General features: G+C 37.9%; 1 protein-coding gene across 1 annotated transcript; it reads right to left on the reverse strand.

Annotated features, from left to right (window-relative positions):
* Positions 1 to 2,040: 2,040 nt before the first annotated feature.
* suclg1 (succinate-CoA ligase GDP/ADP-forming subunit alph) lies at positions 2,041 to 19,774 on the reverse strand. The gene is made up of 9 exons (XM_029502002.1): positions 19,704 to 19,774; positions 17,707 to 17,807; positions 15,163 to 15,279; positions 14,729 to 14,941; positions 13,745 to 13,802; positions 13,096 to 13,179; positions 11,058 to 11,209; positions 6,406 to 6,594; positions 2,041 to 2,477 (listed from the first exon to the last, which is right to left on the reverse strand). The coding sequence occupies exons 1-9, from the start codon at positions 19,735 to 19,737 to the stop codon at positions 2,451 to 2,453; spliced, it is 975 nt and encodes a 324-aa protein (XP_029357862.1). The 5' UTR covers positions 19,738 to 19,774; the 3' UTR covers positions 2,041 to 2,450.
* Between the last annotated feature and the right edge of the window lie 89 nt (positions 19,775 to 19,863).

Here is a 19,863-nt window from a genome sequence, read left to right on the forward strand (position 1 = left end):
CAATATATGCTGTTGGTTGGTTTTTGAGTGGACAGTACTGTCGTTATGCTTCCAGTCAACAGCAGCACATCACGCTGTTGTTCACTGCACTCCTTTAACTGAAAGGTGGCCAACACTCAATCCAGTCTATGTTTAAAGGTTAATACACACCATGCAAGTGAAAACACAAAATGTAATTTCACAAAATAAATCACACAACGCGTTTCACAAAAGTCACACAAAAGACACTTTAACATTACAGTAAGACTCAGAAAACACTTTCACTCGTTCATTAGACAGAGCGGAACTCCCTGTTGACAGTTCAATGGCGTTTTCTGTTTATTTTGTTCACTTCTCTCAGGAGTGCCCCAGCATGATTAAAGCTGAGGGAATCATACGATTATTGATGACCATTTGAACGTTAGCAGGCTAAATACAGGGGTGGGTCATTTAAAATACCTGTGAAGTACCAGCATGACACTTCTGATGACCCAGTCCGTGGGTCTGGCCTTGTACTTAAGCTTATTTTTTCCCGTCAATACTTTTATGTAAAAGATCTGAATACTTAAACTATAAATATAGATCATACATACTTACAATTCAATTTAACTTCAGTTGGTGTCTGAATCTAGCAGCTATTGTAGCATCATTATCTGCATATTTACTTAGGTAGTTAGCACACGAGAAACGCTGACACACAAAATGGAATTTTAATATTTGAACCATTAACCTACCTCGACACTGGGCTTCTTGGTCTCATCTTTGCTTCATTTTTGACTGAAAGGGTCTTGCATCCACAGCCTCAGACATTCAATTATGAAACAATTCCAGATTCAATTAATAATAATAAAGAAATTATTATTGAGGCATCCGTCAAGCGTATCCAATATGGTGTTTTCGGCAAGTTACTCAGTGTAAAGTCCTGTACTGTCCTGGACAATAAAATAATTTAAGCTCATGCTTACAAAGGCAGGTGAGGGGTCGAGTATGTTTATGATCATTTACATACATTTGAAAGTCTGTTTTTGGTGATTATGTTGCTGTAACCACCATTAATGAAATATTGTAGTACAATCCTGTGACAGCCTCTGCCCGAGGAAGCCCCCTACGCCTCAGCCCTGATCTGACCCTGGTTAAGAGCTTCCCTCCGGTTTTACCCAATGTAGCACCAGCCCACATGAACAAATCTACTAGATTAACAGGAAGTGCTGTACAAGCCTTTGGAATCTGAAATTGCATTGTTTTGACCCTCAAGGCCAGAGGACGCCTGAAACCTGGACATCCCAGGTCCAGCTGTTAAGCTACCTCTGAACAAACTAGCCAGCTGGGGAAAATCACTCAGGATTATGAATAATTTCTATCTATAAAAACCTAGAAATAATAAAATCATAAAGCTATTTTTACCTCCATACTTCATTTAACATACTAGCCTATAATTCTACCTATTACGTGGATCGGTTTATGTGAGGTATAACAAAAATAACAAAATAAATAAATCAACTAAGAAAGGTAGGTGCAAAACAGGTAATAACCTCTGACACATTCATCTATTTTGGCCTCCCTGGCCTTTCTACTTTCCCCCAAAGATCAACAGTAACAAGACAGCTGGTTAGCAGTCAACCGCACAAATGTGCATGTCAAAAGTCAACAAAATGTAATTAACAAATCCAAATTTTCTGACATTTTGAGTGTCGGTGTGCACAGGTATTAGAAGAACCAATCAGCTATTCCGATGTTACCAATGAGTTAAATTATAAAACCCACCAATGAACTGTTTCTGCTCTTTGTTAACGATTTTATGTATCAGTTTACACAATTGAGACAAGGCGCTATTGATGAAATCTTTTGCTCGAAATTAGCATCACCTTGTCCATTCACCTGATGATCGATTCTGTGCGTGGAATGTCTATCTGGCACAGGTTGTGCTAGAAAGCTTGTATCCATCATGCCCCCTCGATATCTTTTCTCTTATATTTTTGGGGAGATTCATAAATTGAATGTTAAGTCAATGAAGAGAACTCACCAAATTTTCTAAATTGCCATGTGAAAAAAATTATACACAACACAACAGGAAAATGAAATGAGAAATATTTCTTATTAAGGTGGACAGCCAGTGAAATGCGTGATGGAATATGTCTTACAGAGGGACTACAACAGAGCGACAGGTAACCAAGGTTATTACGGCATTCTTCAACTGTTGGCATAGTGTGGAGAAAAAAAAAACAACTATAAAGCTTTGACATTGTGTACAATGACTTCTTTAGGATACCATTAAGACACTATCTTATTCTTACATTATGTGCAAGGTACAAGTTCATGGCAGAAATTACAATATAAACACTGTGTGTGTGCATTGTAGTTGAATTAATCGTGGGTTTACAGATCCTGTAGGGCATATCCACCTCCAGAATCAGGCTGTTCATCTCAATTTTGGAGCAGGGGGTAAAAGGTTGGCTGCCTTCTTGCACAATTTACAACAGCTTCCTCTTCTCAAACTCCTACAGAGGTGGACAACAGAGAAGAAGAGAAAATTCAACATGACATTAAGTGACATCGACAGAAGTGAATGATTTATTCATGTAGAATTCACACGGCTCTGTTTTGATCCTGTGTTTTAGATCAGCTGTTGAGGGAAGGAGCAGAGGCGGCTGCAGCTTTGGAGAGCCTGTTGTTTTTCCCAGAGAGCGCAAATCATGCAGTGAGTGTGTGTCACTAAGTTCCAGTTGTCAACATTAAAAACGGCTCACTTTCTGTGATTGATACATGCAATCAATCCCCCCGCACCCCCCGCCATAACCACGTTATGGTTTCTGTTCGGCAACGCAGTGCAACCGTGTGACTGTAAATGAGAAAGCATTATGTTGGCCATTAAAAAGGATGTAACTATTTACAAATTCAATTTGAAAAATATCACACAAACTGGAATGATAGAATATGCCGTTCCCTGAAAATTTTCCATGCCACTGGGGGAGAGTAACTTCATGTAAATGCCATTTATCAGGTCTACAGAACACACAAGTACTCGTGCACATTTTGGCTCATTCCTCTTTGGTTTGTGGATACCTGACAGTCTACTGCCACCATGAGGAGAAAATATTCTCCTCTGTAAGCATGACTTTCAGGGAAGGACGAGATGGACAAGGAGAAGTTTGGATAGGTGGGTGGAATGAAGAGTTGTGGCTTAAGTTTATTAGATTTTTGCTTTACAAATGAGGTAGGGTAAAGGAGGGAGATTAGTAATTACGCACAAAGCTCTTGAGGAAGAGAGGAAAAAGAAAAAGTAATGGGAGGGACAGAGTGGCATTAAAAGGAGGAGGGAAGTGGTTGTTGGTCCACAGCAGCAGATCGTAAGACTACAAGACAAGAATGATGGCACCAAGTTAAGACTGGTCTGGTTTTTGTCAGAGAATAAGACAAAGAGACATTTTGTGTTAGACAGACCAATAAGATCTGACAAAACAAGTGAAGAGGGAGCCGGGGGGTTGAAATGAGTAAAGTAGAGGTTGCCACTCAAAGAGATGAGTGAAAATACATCTGGATTCAAACTGAGTAGAGCAGAGGAAAACATGATGTGAAAGAGTAGCTAGACATTTACAAGCAAGAAGTGATAACAGCTTTGACACCTGAGGACAGATGAATGAGCAGTGCAGCCGCTGTAAATATGGCCTGTGAGCTGCCATCAACTTGTGGGAGTTTGGAATTTATTGAAGCAACAGAAACTGGAGATTAAATGCTTCTGTTGGTTTGCACACATCTCTAACTATATGCATGCATGAATGTTGAGCAGGGCAGGACAAGTCTATCTGCTTTTTGTGTGTGTGTGTGTGTGTGTGTACCAGATATTTTGTAAAGAAGCAAGAAAGTCATTATTATTACATCTTGCATATGAATTAGATTCTTCCCGGTTAAACATACAGTTACTGATATTGTCCTTGCTCCAGTGGCTCTGAAAATTTGTTTGGATATCACGACAATTACTGCTTTTCTTTCAACAAAAAAAGGCCAAGAACTCATATTTTCTCCATAGACTGGGGAGATACATAAGACCAGACTTTACTGCAAAATTTTGAACAGTTTGAGTTATTTTACTAAGACGTTGAATTTCAATTTCCTATCCTTACTTTTCTTATTCATTTGAAGTGTGCTGGACACAGTTGAAAAAAGATTTGATGATAATTTGTGAAAAGAGAAAACAGAATGGTTTGCACAGAAAAAACTTAGCCAAACTTTAGAATTTCTGCATTGTTTGATTATAGATCCAATTCTTAAATTATGAGCCTTCATCAGTTACCAAAGTCACAATATCAAAGCAACATAATCTTTATGGATGATAAATAATGAAACTTTAAGCTGGCATAGCTAATAAGGGAAAGTCCAAAATCACACAGAAGGGGAAAAAAAAAAAAAGTAAGAAGACAACGAAAATGAAAAACACCTGAAAAACACAGATTTGATAGTAAATGTAAATATCTTGACAATTAAACCAAACATTATTACTCTCAATAAAAACAACAAGTAATTATGCATTACCCATTCCCTAAAGATCATGAGGTAATAATAGAAAATAATAGAAAATGATTCAGTGTTGACAATGTATTGGTTGATATTTGCTATTTAACTGACATAATGTAGCAAAACTGCTCAGCCATAAGCAGTAGTAATTTTCAAGATTTCCCTATTCTATTCTATCATAGAAAATAATATCAACTACATTAACTACTCAAAATTTTCTTCCTTCTTGGCTTCAGTATTCATTTTCAGTTTAATAAATCTTAAGAAGGATGCTATCTTAAAAAAAAAAAAAAAAACTCTAGAGAATCCACGTTCTAACACCCTAGTGGATGAGAAAAACCACAGTGGTGGACAGTTAATCCATCTACAACGCGGGGCGGAAAGAAACAGAAAATCATTCATTCCTGCTGTCATCAGACTTTACAACTCCTTAACTATTAGAGGATAAACTACCAGACAGCAGAATTTCCCTTCAGGAATTAATAAAGTTTTTCTGATTCAGAAATAAACTCTTACAAAGCTATTGCTCTGGTTACACAGACGAATAAGCAAACTAATAAAAGCTGACAGCAAGCATAGGTAATGAGAATGTAAAGTAATAACATTGTATTAATACTGTAATAACACCTGCCTTTCACCCTCTGAACAAAATATTGTGTAGCTACTCCCTGGTAGTGCCATCGTTCATCATAGAAGAGTTTCATACGAGAGAGTTTACCAGAATGAGGGAGAATTTTTTTTTCCTGAGAGTAAGCAAGGTCAAGACTGAACTTTTACTATGCTGTAAAGAGAGGCAAAAGAGAAGGGCAGAAATTAATAAACGCATGTTGACAGTAGCTGAGTTGGCGCCACTGCCTCTTTATTTCAATTTATCTCTAGGGAAGCCCTGTTAACAAGATGTATAAAAAGTGAAAGCATGTATTACACCCATTCATCATCTTATACTTTCATTACCACTGCTGGCACTACTGAACACGAATATAGATTTACACATGTTTTTTTTTTTTTTTTCCACCCCCCAAGTTTAATTCATAATCATTGTGTGTAATGATGAAAAACGTGTTATGTGGTAGCTCTTTTTGCCACACATTGTGCTCATGCATCTCTGTTAATCTCACTGACCACTGCAATAGAAGAAAAAACAAATAAAGAGAAGCAAGTACGCATTCATGCTTTAGGTTTTGGAAACAATGATGACCGCCCCCCGTCGCTGCCGTTCAGGTCGTGGAGTGCATCTCTACTGTTCCTGACCTGCATGAACATCAGCATGACTGTGGAAAACATCAATTTGCAAAATTGGATACATGCGTCATCCTATTAAAGGAGAGCTTTATGAGTTATGCATGTTGCTGCAGTAGATGTCTGAAAGCTAAAAATTCGATACTGAACACTAATGTCCTCCTTGTCTTGACTTTGCATTTTTAAGTCAAGTGGTTGCATTTAGATTGAAAACAGATGTGTGCTGCCTTTTGAAACGCTTTCTGTAATATCTTGTTAGTAGTAAGTAGTATGCAATTAAATGGAATAAACATCACTGAGGGCACTTTTGTCCTCAGTTATAAAAGCACGTCCTGGCGCATTAGTCATCATAAAAGTAATTACAGGAACACACTATCAATTCACTGGTAGCACAGACAAGGATACAACCCCCTGATGCCAATACTGTCTGTTAAAGTGATAACGTTCTCATTTCTAGCCATTTGACTATTCGCTGAAAGTAAAATATAACAGGCCAAATTATGTGTTTATCTCACATCCTTTTTTCTTCATCCAAACTAAGTGTTGGTACATAAAACGGATGCACAGAAAAATGGAGCCATGAAATATTCATAGTTGAATTCATATGGACTACCTGTTGTGAGTTTATTTAAAAATAAGTTTTCATCAACAATGGGGTTGGGGGAGAGGACTCACCTTGAAAATAGTACTGCCCAGCTGGGCTGGGGACATGCTGACTACAACCCCAGCTGACTGAAGGGCCGCAATCTTTTCTTTGGCTCCACCCTTTCCACCAGCAATGATGGCGCCAGCATGACCCATCCTACGCCCGGGAGGAGCAGTTAGCCCCGCGATGAAGGACACCACGGGTTTAGAATTAGCACCCTGGATGTAGAAAAGCAAGAGACAGAAAAACAAGGTTAGGGTTATTGGTGAAAAATGAGAATGAGCTCAAGGAAAAGTCTGAAAACACCAGCACAATAGAAGCAACAATGTCACAATAGCGAGGAGACAGCAATGAAAGGGAGGGAAGCAGATGTACAAACTTAGAGAGAATATATTTTCAGCGCCTGCATTTTATTCATTCATTAGAAATTAAATACCCCATGTCCTCCCATTACAGTGCCCCCCTGATAACGGACTCGTCTAACCAGCCATCTCAGTCTCAGCCTGCATTATTAAAACAAAGGGTCAATCAAGCCATTTAATTGCATGGGTTGGTGTATGACCATAGATAGAGGCTCGGGCTCCTGCCATTTCATATCATCTCATTTCTGCAATGGTAATTAGTCATGCAGCCACTGATTAGCTCAGCGCCTGTCTGTGCTGCTTGCTCATTGATGGATGTTTCGTTCAACAGTTAAGATCATTTCCAAGGTGAAGAGAGCTAATATTTCATCTTCAGCAATAACATCATTACCAGAGGGAGGGATGGACAGGGTGTGTGTGTGTTTGCACGCACTTACAGCGGCTAATATTTCATAGTTAGGAATAACAATATAATTATGTAAGATGCCTTTATGCTATATGCACGCGCGCACAGTCCTGGGCTTTCAACAGAAGGCTGTGGCTCATCTGGCAAACAGTTCTCAGGGAGTGAGAGTGGTGTGTTCAACAGCCAAAGCAATCCAGTGAGGTCCTTCTAAGACGCCCACTTTTCCTGCCATCTCAGCTCTGATTTCAACTCTCACACTGGCAGGAACAAGATGGCAGCCACTAATACAAACTGGAGATGACTTTTGATAATTAATACTCGAACAACATACATCAGCCAGGGAAATTTGGAGGACCTTGAGTAGAAGTGCACAGCTAATGAGACATTAACACTTGCACAGTTAACAGGGAAATGGAGAGAGAGGGAATATTACTTTAAAGTGCTCTAAATATGTTACAAGTATCTGTTCTCTTCATTGAAAAACGCAAGCACAAAACAAATGATCACCAAACCTGACTCATTATTGAGAAGTCAAATCACGTTCAGAATAAACAAACCGCCCTCATGTGAATCAGGACTTAAATCTACCTCAGACGAAGGGGGTTTAATTACTCTATTAATCCCTGCCTCCCTGGATACTGAGTACTAACAATGCATACAGGGGAGGGAGTCATACCACCATTTGCTTTACTTGTCTTTTGTCTTCCACTGTTAGCAGTTCAGATTGATTACCTTAATTATGAGACAAATAGGGGAGTTCTCCCACCTCTGCTAATATAACTTATGGAGGGCTTTGTTCCAAAAACAGCCCACTAAAAAATGAGGAATCGCATTTACAATCTTAAAATGCAGAATTTAAACAATTATACAACCCGTAGACAACACAGATACTGTAGGCATCCATAAAATAGGCACATGTGTATAGATGTGGGGCCAGCTGACACAGGACTACAGCTGACCTTATTCCCAGTATTATTTCCTCATAATTCCAAGGGCTTGTGCTAAATTCATCGGGAACAGGATGGGGTAAAAGTCAAGAGACTGGAACAGGGAAGGGGGGAAAAAAAAGTCAGTAAACTTCCATGGTAGCTTAGATGCCAGATACACCTGTTGGTACTTGATAGGCATAAAGCAAATTGTAAAATAGTTTTTCTGTGTAGAACCTATTTCTGATGGCAAAAAGCCTGCGAAGCTCTGGTAATGATAGGCATCCCTTTGATACAGGTGACTTCTTAAGACCACATTATGTTGGCAAGGCTCGGAGATGCTGATGAAGATTGAGCCATAAAATATGCCCTGTATCATAAATTCTGACAGCAGAACCTGGTGGGAAATATAAGCTTGGTTTCTTAGATTTTACAGAATTAAGGTGTCGGTAGATAAACAGTCAGCAGTCAGCAGCTGTAACATTGATGGATACTGAGATCAATACTTGCTCACCTTTCTGGTATAATGTGTCTTTCTCAAATAGGAGTTCAATACATTTAATGTTGCATGACACAAATCAATCACGACACTGGGCCTCTAATTTCACTGAGCATTCGATACTAAATATGTGCAGTGTGGCAGAATTTGTCAAGTTAATGTGAAACGTCAAAACATCTGATAAAAAACTATTTTCCAAATTAACTTCTTACAATGAGTGATGTGGCTGAACTTGAGCACAATTTATTGTAAAAGCTCCAACAATCTGGTCTATTTCACATAAAATATGAATGATTTTGCTATTGCGTCTGTGTTCCTTGCAATTTTTTTTTTTTAAACTTGAAACTTTAATTTCAGACACAAACATACAAAGAGGTACAAAGAGGGCTGTGAGTATGTGTGACGAGTCATCAGAAAGTGTTCACCCCCCCCCAAAAAAGTCAGCTTTTTTGGGGGGGGGTGAACACTATCCAGAATAACAAAGTAAAGCAATTTTTGTGTGTGAAAAACTTAAGTATCACATTTATGAAATATTCAGTTATTATACTTATCTCAAGTGCTTCCCAAAGCATCTTTCAGCTATTTCTGGATCTCTATTGGAGTGCATTGATGGTGGTCATTTGATTTGACCACCTGTCCAGGAGACCAGGAGGAAGGAGCTGCCTTTAGTGCCCGGAGACAAAATTGTGTTGAGGTTCAGTTTGGTGTCACTTCAGGGTAGTAAATTTGTTTTGAGGAAAAAGAAAAAAAACTATGTCTAATATGTGTTGTATCTTTCTTTCCAAATTAATTCGACATGATTGTTTATATATATAAAATTTTAATCTCACCCACTAAACTGGATTTTGTTGGTTACTCCTTCCTACTGGCACAAACAGTCCTCTGTACTGCACCGTAATGATTTAACTAATTGAACAAATCTGAACTGAAAAAGAAAAAACTGTGGGTGGAAAATTCAAAAGGTCTGTAAAGCAGTGGTTGTTAAGTTGCTTGCTTAATTTTCCTGCCCAGTTTCAATTAAATGTGGTCATGCCAAAACACACGCAGCATTTTTGTGAATTAACAATGACAGACCGTTTTTTCTGCCATAGTGTTAAATGATTGCTATCAATTTTGATTAAAGTGGTTTTTCAATTGATCATTGTGTTTATGAAATGATTAATGAAATCATTAATCGGTAAAAAAAAAACAACAATGATGTCTTCATGGGTCTAATTTTGTCTGCCCAACACTGAAATTTAGTTTACCATCATGTGTTTTAAACAAACACCAAATCTTCATTTTGAGGAGAAGCTAGTGACACAAAATGGTTCCATATTGATTTTCTGTCTCAGCACTTCCCTCAATGAATAAATAATATTGTGTTATTATAATACATGAGTGCACAACATGCTGATTCCTCTGTCAGCTCAAGGCTAAAAATTCACATCACAAGAAACATATTAAAGAGTCTATCATTACAACAGTTTAATTTGCTGAGGATCTCCCAAGTAGAATCATGAATTAGAAACCATGAAGTGCAAAAAAAAAAAAACTATCATCAAGTTCAGCTCATCATTGTTGAGCATCTTTCGTGCATTTTTAGAGATTTGGCTGAGCTCACCTGCTGCTCATTTCCAGGAACACTGGACCTTACATTCATACAATATTCACATCTGGTAACAGCCTTGGGTCAGTGTATTGTCTCCTGTCTTCTTGTGAGATTTCGCCATTAAAAATTTTGTTCAAAATACGCTATTTTATTACAATGTTCTACACAATTGACTTTTAACAAAAGATCTGCAGCTTACTCCCACTCTCTGCTGGACTTTTTCATGTGTGTGTTTCATTTGAACTGCCCCTCGCTGTCAACACTGTGGGTGATTGGGTGGGTGAGATCGGGTGGTGGTGGGGGTGTTTATACGTTGAGTGAGAGAAGTTATTCTCCTGAGACGCTAGTGGGAGATTTGCATGCAGTAAAGCAGCCGAGGGCAAATCAAATCCATTTCTCAGCTCAAGAGTGATATAAGCATGCGCCCATACTAAGAAACAAACCCATACACACTGAAAAATTTGCAGATAAAAATCATCTGCAAAATGCCAAATGCAGGCCCAGTGAAGTCAAAAATGTCAGTTACAAGTTCTCAGCCAGCCGAGCTTCACACAAGGTTCATTGCTCATAAACAGTGCACATTTCTAGAGCATGCAGTGTGAATCATGCCCCATCCATCACTCTTTATCACATAGACACCAAAGGCAAAGAAGGAAAGCCTGAGGCTGTGATCAGAAAGAAAGGGTACTTTCATAGTTCCACCTTGTTCTTGTTGTGCGGTGGATTCCAGTTTTCATCGCAGCTCATAGATTTGAAAGGGCATGACTATGAGCTAATTCATAAAAGGATACATTTTTTATTTGAACAGATATATGTGCTGAGCTGATGCACTGTAGTAAAGGATATTACAAGGAGAGTGAAGTGAAATAATGGCTGTCCAGTGTGAGATTTTCTTACAGAGTTGTGCTGTTTGAGGTACTCTGCTGCATTCTCCTCTGCATTGCCCCCAATTTCTCCAATAAGGATGATGCCCTCTGTCTTGGGATCCTGCAGAAAGACCTCCAGACAGTCTATGAAGTTTGTTCCATTGAATGGATCGCCGCCAATACCTTGCGGGAGACAAAACAAACCCTTGTTGTCTACTTCAGACTCTCAAAGGACAAATCCTATGAATATTTCAGTATCAATTGGCCTACCTTCCTGAAAGCAGAATAAAAAGAAGGTGGAAACCAACTTAAGGTCTGATAACCACAGCTGGGACTGTTCAAAGTTGGTCACCGGGGTCATGAATTGTTCCACATTTGCACATGAAATGTTTCAAGATTGATTTGATTGCAGAATGATTTCAGTTCCATATTTGATCTTTTATTTCCTTTTGCCCAACATTAGGATTCATTGGAAATCTTGTTGCTGGTTTCTTGCCAAATGCACGTCCTTTATATACTCTGCTTTTGTGTCTGTTTTGGTCTTCACTAACTCTAACAGAGGGAAATGTCAGGCTCTTACACTTCTAAATGCTCTGCTATGTTCACTATCCAGTCTATGATGCATCTTTCCTGCAGTTTGATCCTGAACAGTGAACAAGTTGTGTCCAGGGGGGGTTCATCAGGATTTTTTTTCTCCCCCAACACTTCATCTGGAAATAGTGAATCAAAATTGTGATCTGCAAAACCAAAACAATGAGCTGGAATAAAGTTCCACAGGGCTGATGGGACCCACAGAGTCATCATTTTAGTTAGAGCAATGAAGTGTGCGAAAACATGAAGGATTTGGATTCACGCTCCAAAATCACTATACATGAGCCACATTTTGTTGGAAATTGAATTGGACTGAGGTTAAATTGATTTGATTTTTTACATTTTACTTCAAAGTAACTCTAAAAAATGTGTTTAATAGTATAACTGCTCCAAACCACCTTTATCTCAGCATGTTAGTTTAATGATCCCTTTCCTTTCATTTCCACAGACCATGACCGAGGCTTTTTCAAATCAGAAGAGCCCAGTAGAATTTTTTTCCACAGATTTCCACAGAAATATCACTCCAGGATCTGTAAAAACATGGACAAATACCTCCACAAGCAAATCCACACAGACAAAATGCCAACTTAATTTATAATGAAACCATTGAGAGAAAAAAAAAAACCTGGCAAACACCTAGAAAAAAGTTTTACATAAATAATCAAAGTGAACCACATTAACAGCAACAATGATGGCTGAGAGATATTAAATATTGTACTAAGTATAATTTGTTTTAGCCCTTAGGTCAGACTGAAATTTGAGAAGTGGCTAGTAGATCCACTAATAAACCCCTTTAATGAACTCCACAATATTTAATACTCATGCAACACTGGCTGCATGAAGTCTGGCTCAAGGACACTATGCAATTAACATGTCTAAATAGTTATGAAGCTGTTTTTTAGTCAATTTGGATGTCTGCTTTTTAATACAGATTCTGAGACATGAAAAAATTTACTTGAAAAAGTATTTTTAAATACTTTTAAAAAACAGGAACCTTATATTAGCTGTGTAGCCAACACATACCAGTGATAGGTACAATGGTGTTTTTGGGACAGGTGAATTTATTTGGACGCAAGCAGAGAAGGTTATTTTTAATTATATTATCTTCCTAATCCACTGTTCAAACCATAAACAAAGCTATGAGAAATTTTGGGAAGAAATGGGGTAATGATAGGAAGAGCAGTAATTGTTACATTCTATGTGAGTAAGGGGGAACTGAAGAGGTGACTTTATTACCTGGAATTCATACAAATCAGCCGGGCATGGATCTAATAGCTTTAACTGCATTAACAGAATAAGCTCTATTCGGCATCATGTCATCATATTATGGCCTTTGTTTGGTGTTGCAGCATCAGTGACACCAAATTAATAATCAGTTTTCTTAAATTCACATTCAATTCTATCAAAAAGAACAAGTATAAACAGTCTAGATAACAGAGGGACGGATGGATGGATGTTACACATAATTTCTATCTTACCAATGCAGAGGGACTGGCCCAGTCCAACTTGTGTAGTTTGGTGCACGGCCTCATATGTCAGGGTACCAGATCTGGACACAATCCCTGAGAGACATATTAAGAAAAAATAGATTGTGATGCTTTTTTGTTTTTATTTTTTTGGGGGGTTAAATCACTTAAAATGCTGGTGCAATCAAGGGTGATAAATGATAAAGATTCCAGTTGTCTTTTTCTTTCAACTCAGACTGAATTGTTGTCAAGATGACAGCAAAAAGAAAAGAGATCATCATCATAACAGAGCTTTGTAACAGCTGTTCTGCCTATGGTTTGGGAATGATGGCAGTCGTTTCATTATAAAAACAGACTTCCTGTAAAGGTTCACTGGCCAGCGGCAGCACTCACTGCTTATCAAGCTGTCGACAGCAGAAGTCACATCTAGAATTTAAATTGTGCTGTAAGTAATTTGGGAAGAAAGGTATAAGCACGAATTAAGTTTGTTCTCTGTACTTATTTTTTGTTGGACAGACCTTATGCTGCATTTAAGTAACTTTTCAGCTGTTATTCAGCAAATATTCTTAATCTTTTTTTTTCCCTTAGAAATGAAATACATCAAAAGTCCAAATAAACAATACTATCAATCTTATTTCACAGACAAATAACAAAATCTTACCAATTCTTCCTTTCTTGTGGATGTGGCCTGGCATGATGCCAATCTTGCATTCTCCAGGCTGTGAATAAATACTTCTAAATTTTAATTTAAGTAAACACAATTTACTGAGCAATTAAAACATCTGACTTAGTTTTTCAACTTTACTATTTCCTCTAATATGAGGTCCCTCCTTCCCTCACTCCTTAAAAAACAGATAGATTTTATTATTTTCCATTACTGAACCAAAAGAATTTGTCTTTGCAAAAGCACAATTTAGTATTTAGAATTTTTCCCCACTCTCGTAAAAAACAAGAACACACACAGACTACCCACACCTTACATCTTAATAAGACAGTAGGCCTGAATAATATGTAAAAATAATAAAAATAAATAAAATAAAATCAGTAATCAGTTTGGTAAATATTGCAACTGTGAGATGACAGTCACAATTTCAGTTGGCATGATCATTTTGTATTTAATTTCCCTGAAAATCATATAGAACTGAGGGTGTGAATTTTGTTCCTTTTTGTGTGTAGAATGTGCTTTGTAGGCTGGTGTATCTCTGCAGCATCACAATGCATTTGATATGTTGTATCATATTTAACCTTCATTAAATAGACAGCAGTTCTTGCATACAGATATTGCACTTGATTACATGAAGATCTCAATGAGATTTTGATTAATCCTTCAACCAGAATGGATACTAAAAACCTTTTCAGTTGTTTTTGTTCAAACATAAATCTGGTGATACCCTAATAGAAAATTTTTATTCAACCCAAGCAATTTACATTATTAAGGCCACCAACAACACAGAAATAAACAAACAAAAGCAACAGCATAAGAAAATCACGCTCCTTTAAGGTTTTAGTTTGACTGAGCAGAATATTAATGCATTAAATTTGAATTACTCCTGGGCCCTTGAGATGGATCTTGTGCTTCCAGCCTTCTCAACAACAACAAAAACAAAGTATGTACATTGGGGTGTGTACGTGTGTGTGCGCTTACATTGATGACTCCTGGGCAGTTGGGGCCTATGAGGCGGGTGGTGCTCTGGCGCAGTAGCTTATGCTTGACTCTCACCATGTCCTGCTGGGGGATGCCCTCAGTGATGCACACCACCAGGGGCATCTCTGCGTCAATGGCCTCAATGATGGCTGCAGCCGCAAATGGAGGAGGTACATAAATCACAGTGGCATCTGCCCCTGTGCCCTCCTTTGCCTGAGGTAAAGAATAAAAAAACATTGGTGATGTCTTTTAAGAAAAAATTCTTATGTTATGAAATAGTGCCCCCTAATGTTTGTTTAAAAAAACTGTAAACGTCACAGTCCTTCACAGCATAACTGTCAGCTTCATGCCGAAGAGTTCAGTTTTTATCTTTTAATAAATTTATTTCTATTTCCATGACAGAAAACTACAGAGGGGTAAGAAGCCATACATACCTCCTTGACCGAGTTGAAGACTGGCAGGCCGAGGTGCGTCTTACCCCCCTTGCCTGGGGAAACACCTCCAACTAACTGGGAGCCATAGTCAAGAGACTGCTGACTGTGAAATGTTCCCTAAGAGGGACGAGGGAGAGACGAGTCAGTGTGTGTACAAGTGTGTAATGAAGTGGGGTGCAGCCACTTCTGCAGTGTCAACCTTGAGATATCATTAGAGACAGAGAGCAGGGAGGAAATATGCTGCCATCCAGGATTAATCACCTGTGTCTCAAAGTAAAGGGATGGGTACAGAAGTGAGGCTGGGTTCTTCTAGGGATGTAGCTACGGGTAAATATATTCAATAAGAGGGCCTCAAAATGCTTTTGACATATAAATAATGATGTAAGCTTATTTTAATCTTCTTTCAGAACATTTGAAAAAACGAATCAAAATGAGCTTTGGATATTCTCCAACAGTGACTGAAAAATATTTCTAAAGCAAGATAGTTTAGAAAAAAAAAATTGACAGACTGTCACCATAGAGGACCTGTCATAGCTGTCACAGTTCGGAGGATTTCGTTTCAGACAGTCTTGAAATAAGTGAATTTTAATAAACTCAAACAGAAATGCATCTATTTCATTATTTTCATTTAAGTTCTTTCTTAATATGTCAGGGTAAGCACATTCAAAACCCAGACAATCCCCATACATACTGCCCCTGAGCTTTGTTTTCTAAAATGGACCTTATTAATCCAGAGAGGAGGAAGTTACCACCAATGAGTCAATTAACAACACTATGAAATTGCATCCATACATGTAAAACACGGGACAAATACTGTGTTGTTTTACTCTATTGCAAACAGACTTCTCTTTACCTCATAACACTACAGCACAGCCAATAATATATATATCAACAATAAATGAGAAAGATATATCAGCCAACATAAACTTTCTTCCATAAAATACACATTTGCTAAGACAAATTTGTCAGACAAAATCAAATTTATAGTTTGGGTATTTCACACAGGGTGAAATATTTATTCAAATTGCAGGATATGTCAATAAATAGCTTGGACAAGCCCACACAAAATATTTATGTGACACTGCAGGACTGCAGGCAAAAGAATATGATGATTTTTTTAACTGAAGGTCACTTCCGGGTAACAAAATATAAAAAGGTGAACACAGGATATTGGTGTTTGGTAAATTGTGTTTGGTAAACTTGTAAGCAGCAATAACAATGAATGGAGTAGAATCTATTTTGGGAGGTGACACTTGTGTGAGTGAATCTCAGTTGTACTTGAACAGGAAGTCTGTTGCATTCAAACAATATGAACTCTAAACTGATTTTCAGCTGCAGAGGTCCTGTCAGCCTGTAGTGCGTTAATTATTGCTGAATAGTTGCTGTACCAATGTAGATAAAGTAGCCAAGGGTCATAATTAAAAGTGCAAATAAATGACCTTAATGTAAAAAATTATAACTAGCCTATTAAGAGGAATTAAAAGCCATGAATCAGCATTTTCTTCCACAAATGTAATATATTCCTTCACTCTGCTAACTTTGCTGTTTTTGTCGGTCATTATTATCGTAAATGTTGGGACAGTAAATGTGAAAAATGGTTTGCTTATCAAGCCAGAAAGACATGAAAATGTGCACTCAATAGCACTTGCTTCATTTCTCATCCTTTTCTAATTACTCTGAGTGTTCGCTGGAACTATATTTAACAACCTTTTATTATGTTGAAGAGAAAATGGAAGATGAAAAATGAAATGTGCACAAGGACAGAGGGGAGGATATAAATCTGTAAAGTCCGCGTTTCTGGCTTGTTGAACACACTTGCCAAGATTTTTATTCTACTTGACTTGAAGGGGCTCAAAGTGAATCACCTGAGCTTTCTCATGCTTTTGAAAAGTAACTGGAAGGATCAAAAACCCATCACAAAAATGTATTACTATTGACTGAAACAATGAGTAAGTGTTGTCATGGAGAAAAAATGAAGTAAAAATAAAAATGAAAATTAATTTTTCTGCCCCTCCCCCGAAAAAAAACAAAAAAAAAATCAACTCAAATAAAAAATGACCGAATACAGTTTAGAGCTTTAAGGGAAACAAAAAACTCAGTGAACAAAACTGAACTACAGTAAATCAAGGTCAGGTTCTTAGCATTTACACAGATCCTGAACCTAACCCTAAAAAAATATTACAAAACTATCTATCGTGTTAGATCCAGTCTGGACTTTTCTCGTCACACTTTAACAATGTCCTGCAGTACTTCTTGTTCCACTTCCTGAGGGAACAGAGATGTTTTAGCTTGATTAAACTTGGGGTCCAAGGATGGGGAATGATTATATGCTCTTGTGATTCTAATTGACATACTTGCCGTCACTAAATACCCCGTTCAATCACACCATTGACAGTGATGGAAATGATAAACTTTCAGAATCCACCCTCCCAAAAGCAGCAGAATTATTTGCAAGATTTCACAAACAGATGGCAGTCAGCCAACTTAACATGAAGCAACAAAAAAAAAATCAAAATGATAAATTTAGAATATTTAGGTACAAACCTGCTTCCCTGTAAAACCCTGGCAGATGACCTTTGTGTTCTTGTTGATGCAGAGGTTTGATCTTGTTGCTGTATAACAATGTCTGACTCCACTCTGCTGCACTGATTGGAGAAAGACAGGCTGATTTTAGGCAACGATGCACATGTCAAGATCAATCATCACAACTTTATAAAAATCAATAATGCAATCAAATAGTTCTATCCCTGCATGCCTCTTTTCATTTCATTTAGAAAACAGTTTGAACAAAAAGCAAGCCTCTTTATTTCCAAAAAGAATAGACAAAGTTTAAAATAAGAGGTCAAGTCATTGTGCTTTCCAAAGTTTATCCTTTTTTTTAGACCTTACAGTCTTTTGACAACAGTCCCTTTGCTTCTAGAATTACTGTTTATTGTTGCCGAACAACTATTTGTCAAATACTGAAGGGAACATGAGATTAGGTCAGATTATGACTGGCTATCGTTTGCTGTAAAGTTTTCTCAGGCTTCCTGAGTATGCTGATGCTATCAATTTCAAAAATGTCTGACCAGTCTCTGATAGTTCAGTTCTTTTCAATGTCACAGCAGCAAACAGTTGTCTTCAAGCCTCATTTTAAGACAAAACAAGTGACACAATCAAGGTTGAAATGCAACTGAGGAGGGTCTATCATGTTTTCTCAATCACTGAGATGATGTTTTCTCTTTGCATCACTCCTCCAGTGACTTTAATGTGTGCAAGTATGCATCCATCACATTTGGGACATAACAAACATGGACCATAACGTTTGCTTCCTTAAACTACCACAATGTCAATTCTGCTTATTAGATATATAATTAGATTTGAATAAAATATTTAAATGAATCTATAATTAAGAAACTGCATTTCTGAAGAGTAAGTTATGGATTAATAAATGCATTAAGCAAAGTGTCAAATATTTGTCAGTTTTGCCTTTTCTGAATTCACCCCAAGGATCTGTCAAACACTGCTCTGCAAACTCACACGGAAATAAGATGAATGCATGAATGCTACAAAACATTAAACAGTATATGATCCTACTACACACATCTACACAAGTATCCTTTAACTTTAAGACAATAGGTTCTGCAACAGAAGAGTTCGAAATTAAATGTGTAACCCCTAACCCTGCAAGAATTTTGATCAAACTTATGCTAATTAACTTTTATGCATAACTTGAAACTTGTGTCAGGTGACTACACAGCCCATGAAATGATTGTAAGGATATGACTTATGCACTTGTGACCACAAGCAGTTTTACTTTTTCTTGCTAGGCAGAGTTTTTATTTAGTGGTTGTTGTTTATTAGAGGATTCTGGTTGAACAGTGTTTCTGCACCTAAATGAACTTTGGTCTCCTTTCTGTGGCTCAGTAACAACTTATCGTTGCAACTGTGCAAAGTTCATTCATGCTGGGTGTCCCAGCAAAAATCAATGTTGCTAGACACATGTTGGTTGGTAATCATGTCACAGCAATTCTTGTTATAGTACCATCTTAAAAGTAAAAAAGGTAGATGCCAAATTTGTGCAATGTCCTCATCTGTAGCCTCACAGGCTGCGGATAGGCTGCATTCACAGTTACTTTGGCTGCTTGCAGTCCCTGCTGACTGAAAGCTGAGCTGGACTCACAGGTCCTAAACAAACCCCCGGTGCTGGAGTGAGTGGACACGGTATATTTGTTGGAGAGGACTTTCAATGTCAAATACCAACACTTGCCCTGGAGCTACATGGTTAAAGTTAGATTTAGGTTGGACGTTAGCGTAAAGTTAGCTAGCGACCTTGCTAGCTATCTATGGGATTTTCCCATAGACAAGCTAATATGGCTAACTAGCCCTGGTGCTAACTGACAGCCAACCTGGGGAAGCTTTGCTAGCAAGTGCGAGTCTGTGTGAGCCCGTTAAGGGTCAGCTAATGGACAACACACAGCCAGAGTATATGATTCGCTTACAAAAACTAAACTGTGCGATATTTCAACTGATTAAAACAATAATTTGTTAAAAATACTTACAAAGCAGCCTGGCAAACAGCCTGCTGTGAGACATCTCCGGTCATTCACCAATGACACCGGAGGACCGAAGACCTGTCAGATTCATTTTAGTTGGCCGCAGATATCCCCGTACATCTTTAAATCAGCTTTAAAAACTCTTTATTTCACGATAATCCTCAGA

Source organism: Echeneis naucrates, chromosome 1 (assembly GCF_900963305.1).
Source record: "Echeneis naucrates chromosome 1, fEcheNa1.1, whole genome shotgun sequence".
Classification (NCBI taxonomy): domain Eukaryota; kingdom Metazoa; phylum Chordata; class Actinopteri; order Carangiformes; family Echeneidae; genus Echeneis; species Echeneis naucrates.

Bases quoted from the DNA above. Each gene is read 5' to 3' on its own strand.
- suclg1 (XM_029502002.1), bottom strand. From the start codon at position 19,737: ATGTCTCACAGCAGGCTGTTTGCCAGGCTGCTTT. The intron at 11,210-13,095 runs GTAAGATAGAAA...GTCTCCCGCAAG, and splicing joins GGGCCAGTCCCTCTGCATTG to GTATTGGCGGCGATCCATTC. The intron at 2,478-6,405 runs GTGAGTCCTCTC...CCACCTCTGTAG, and splicing joins TGGGCAGTACTATTTTCAAG to GAGTTTGAGAAGAGGAAGCT.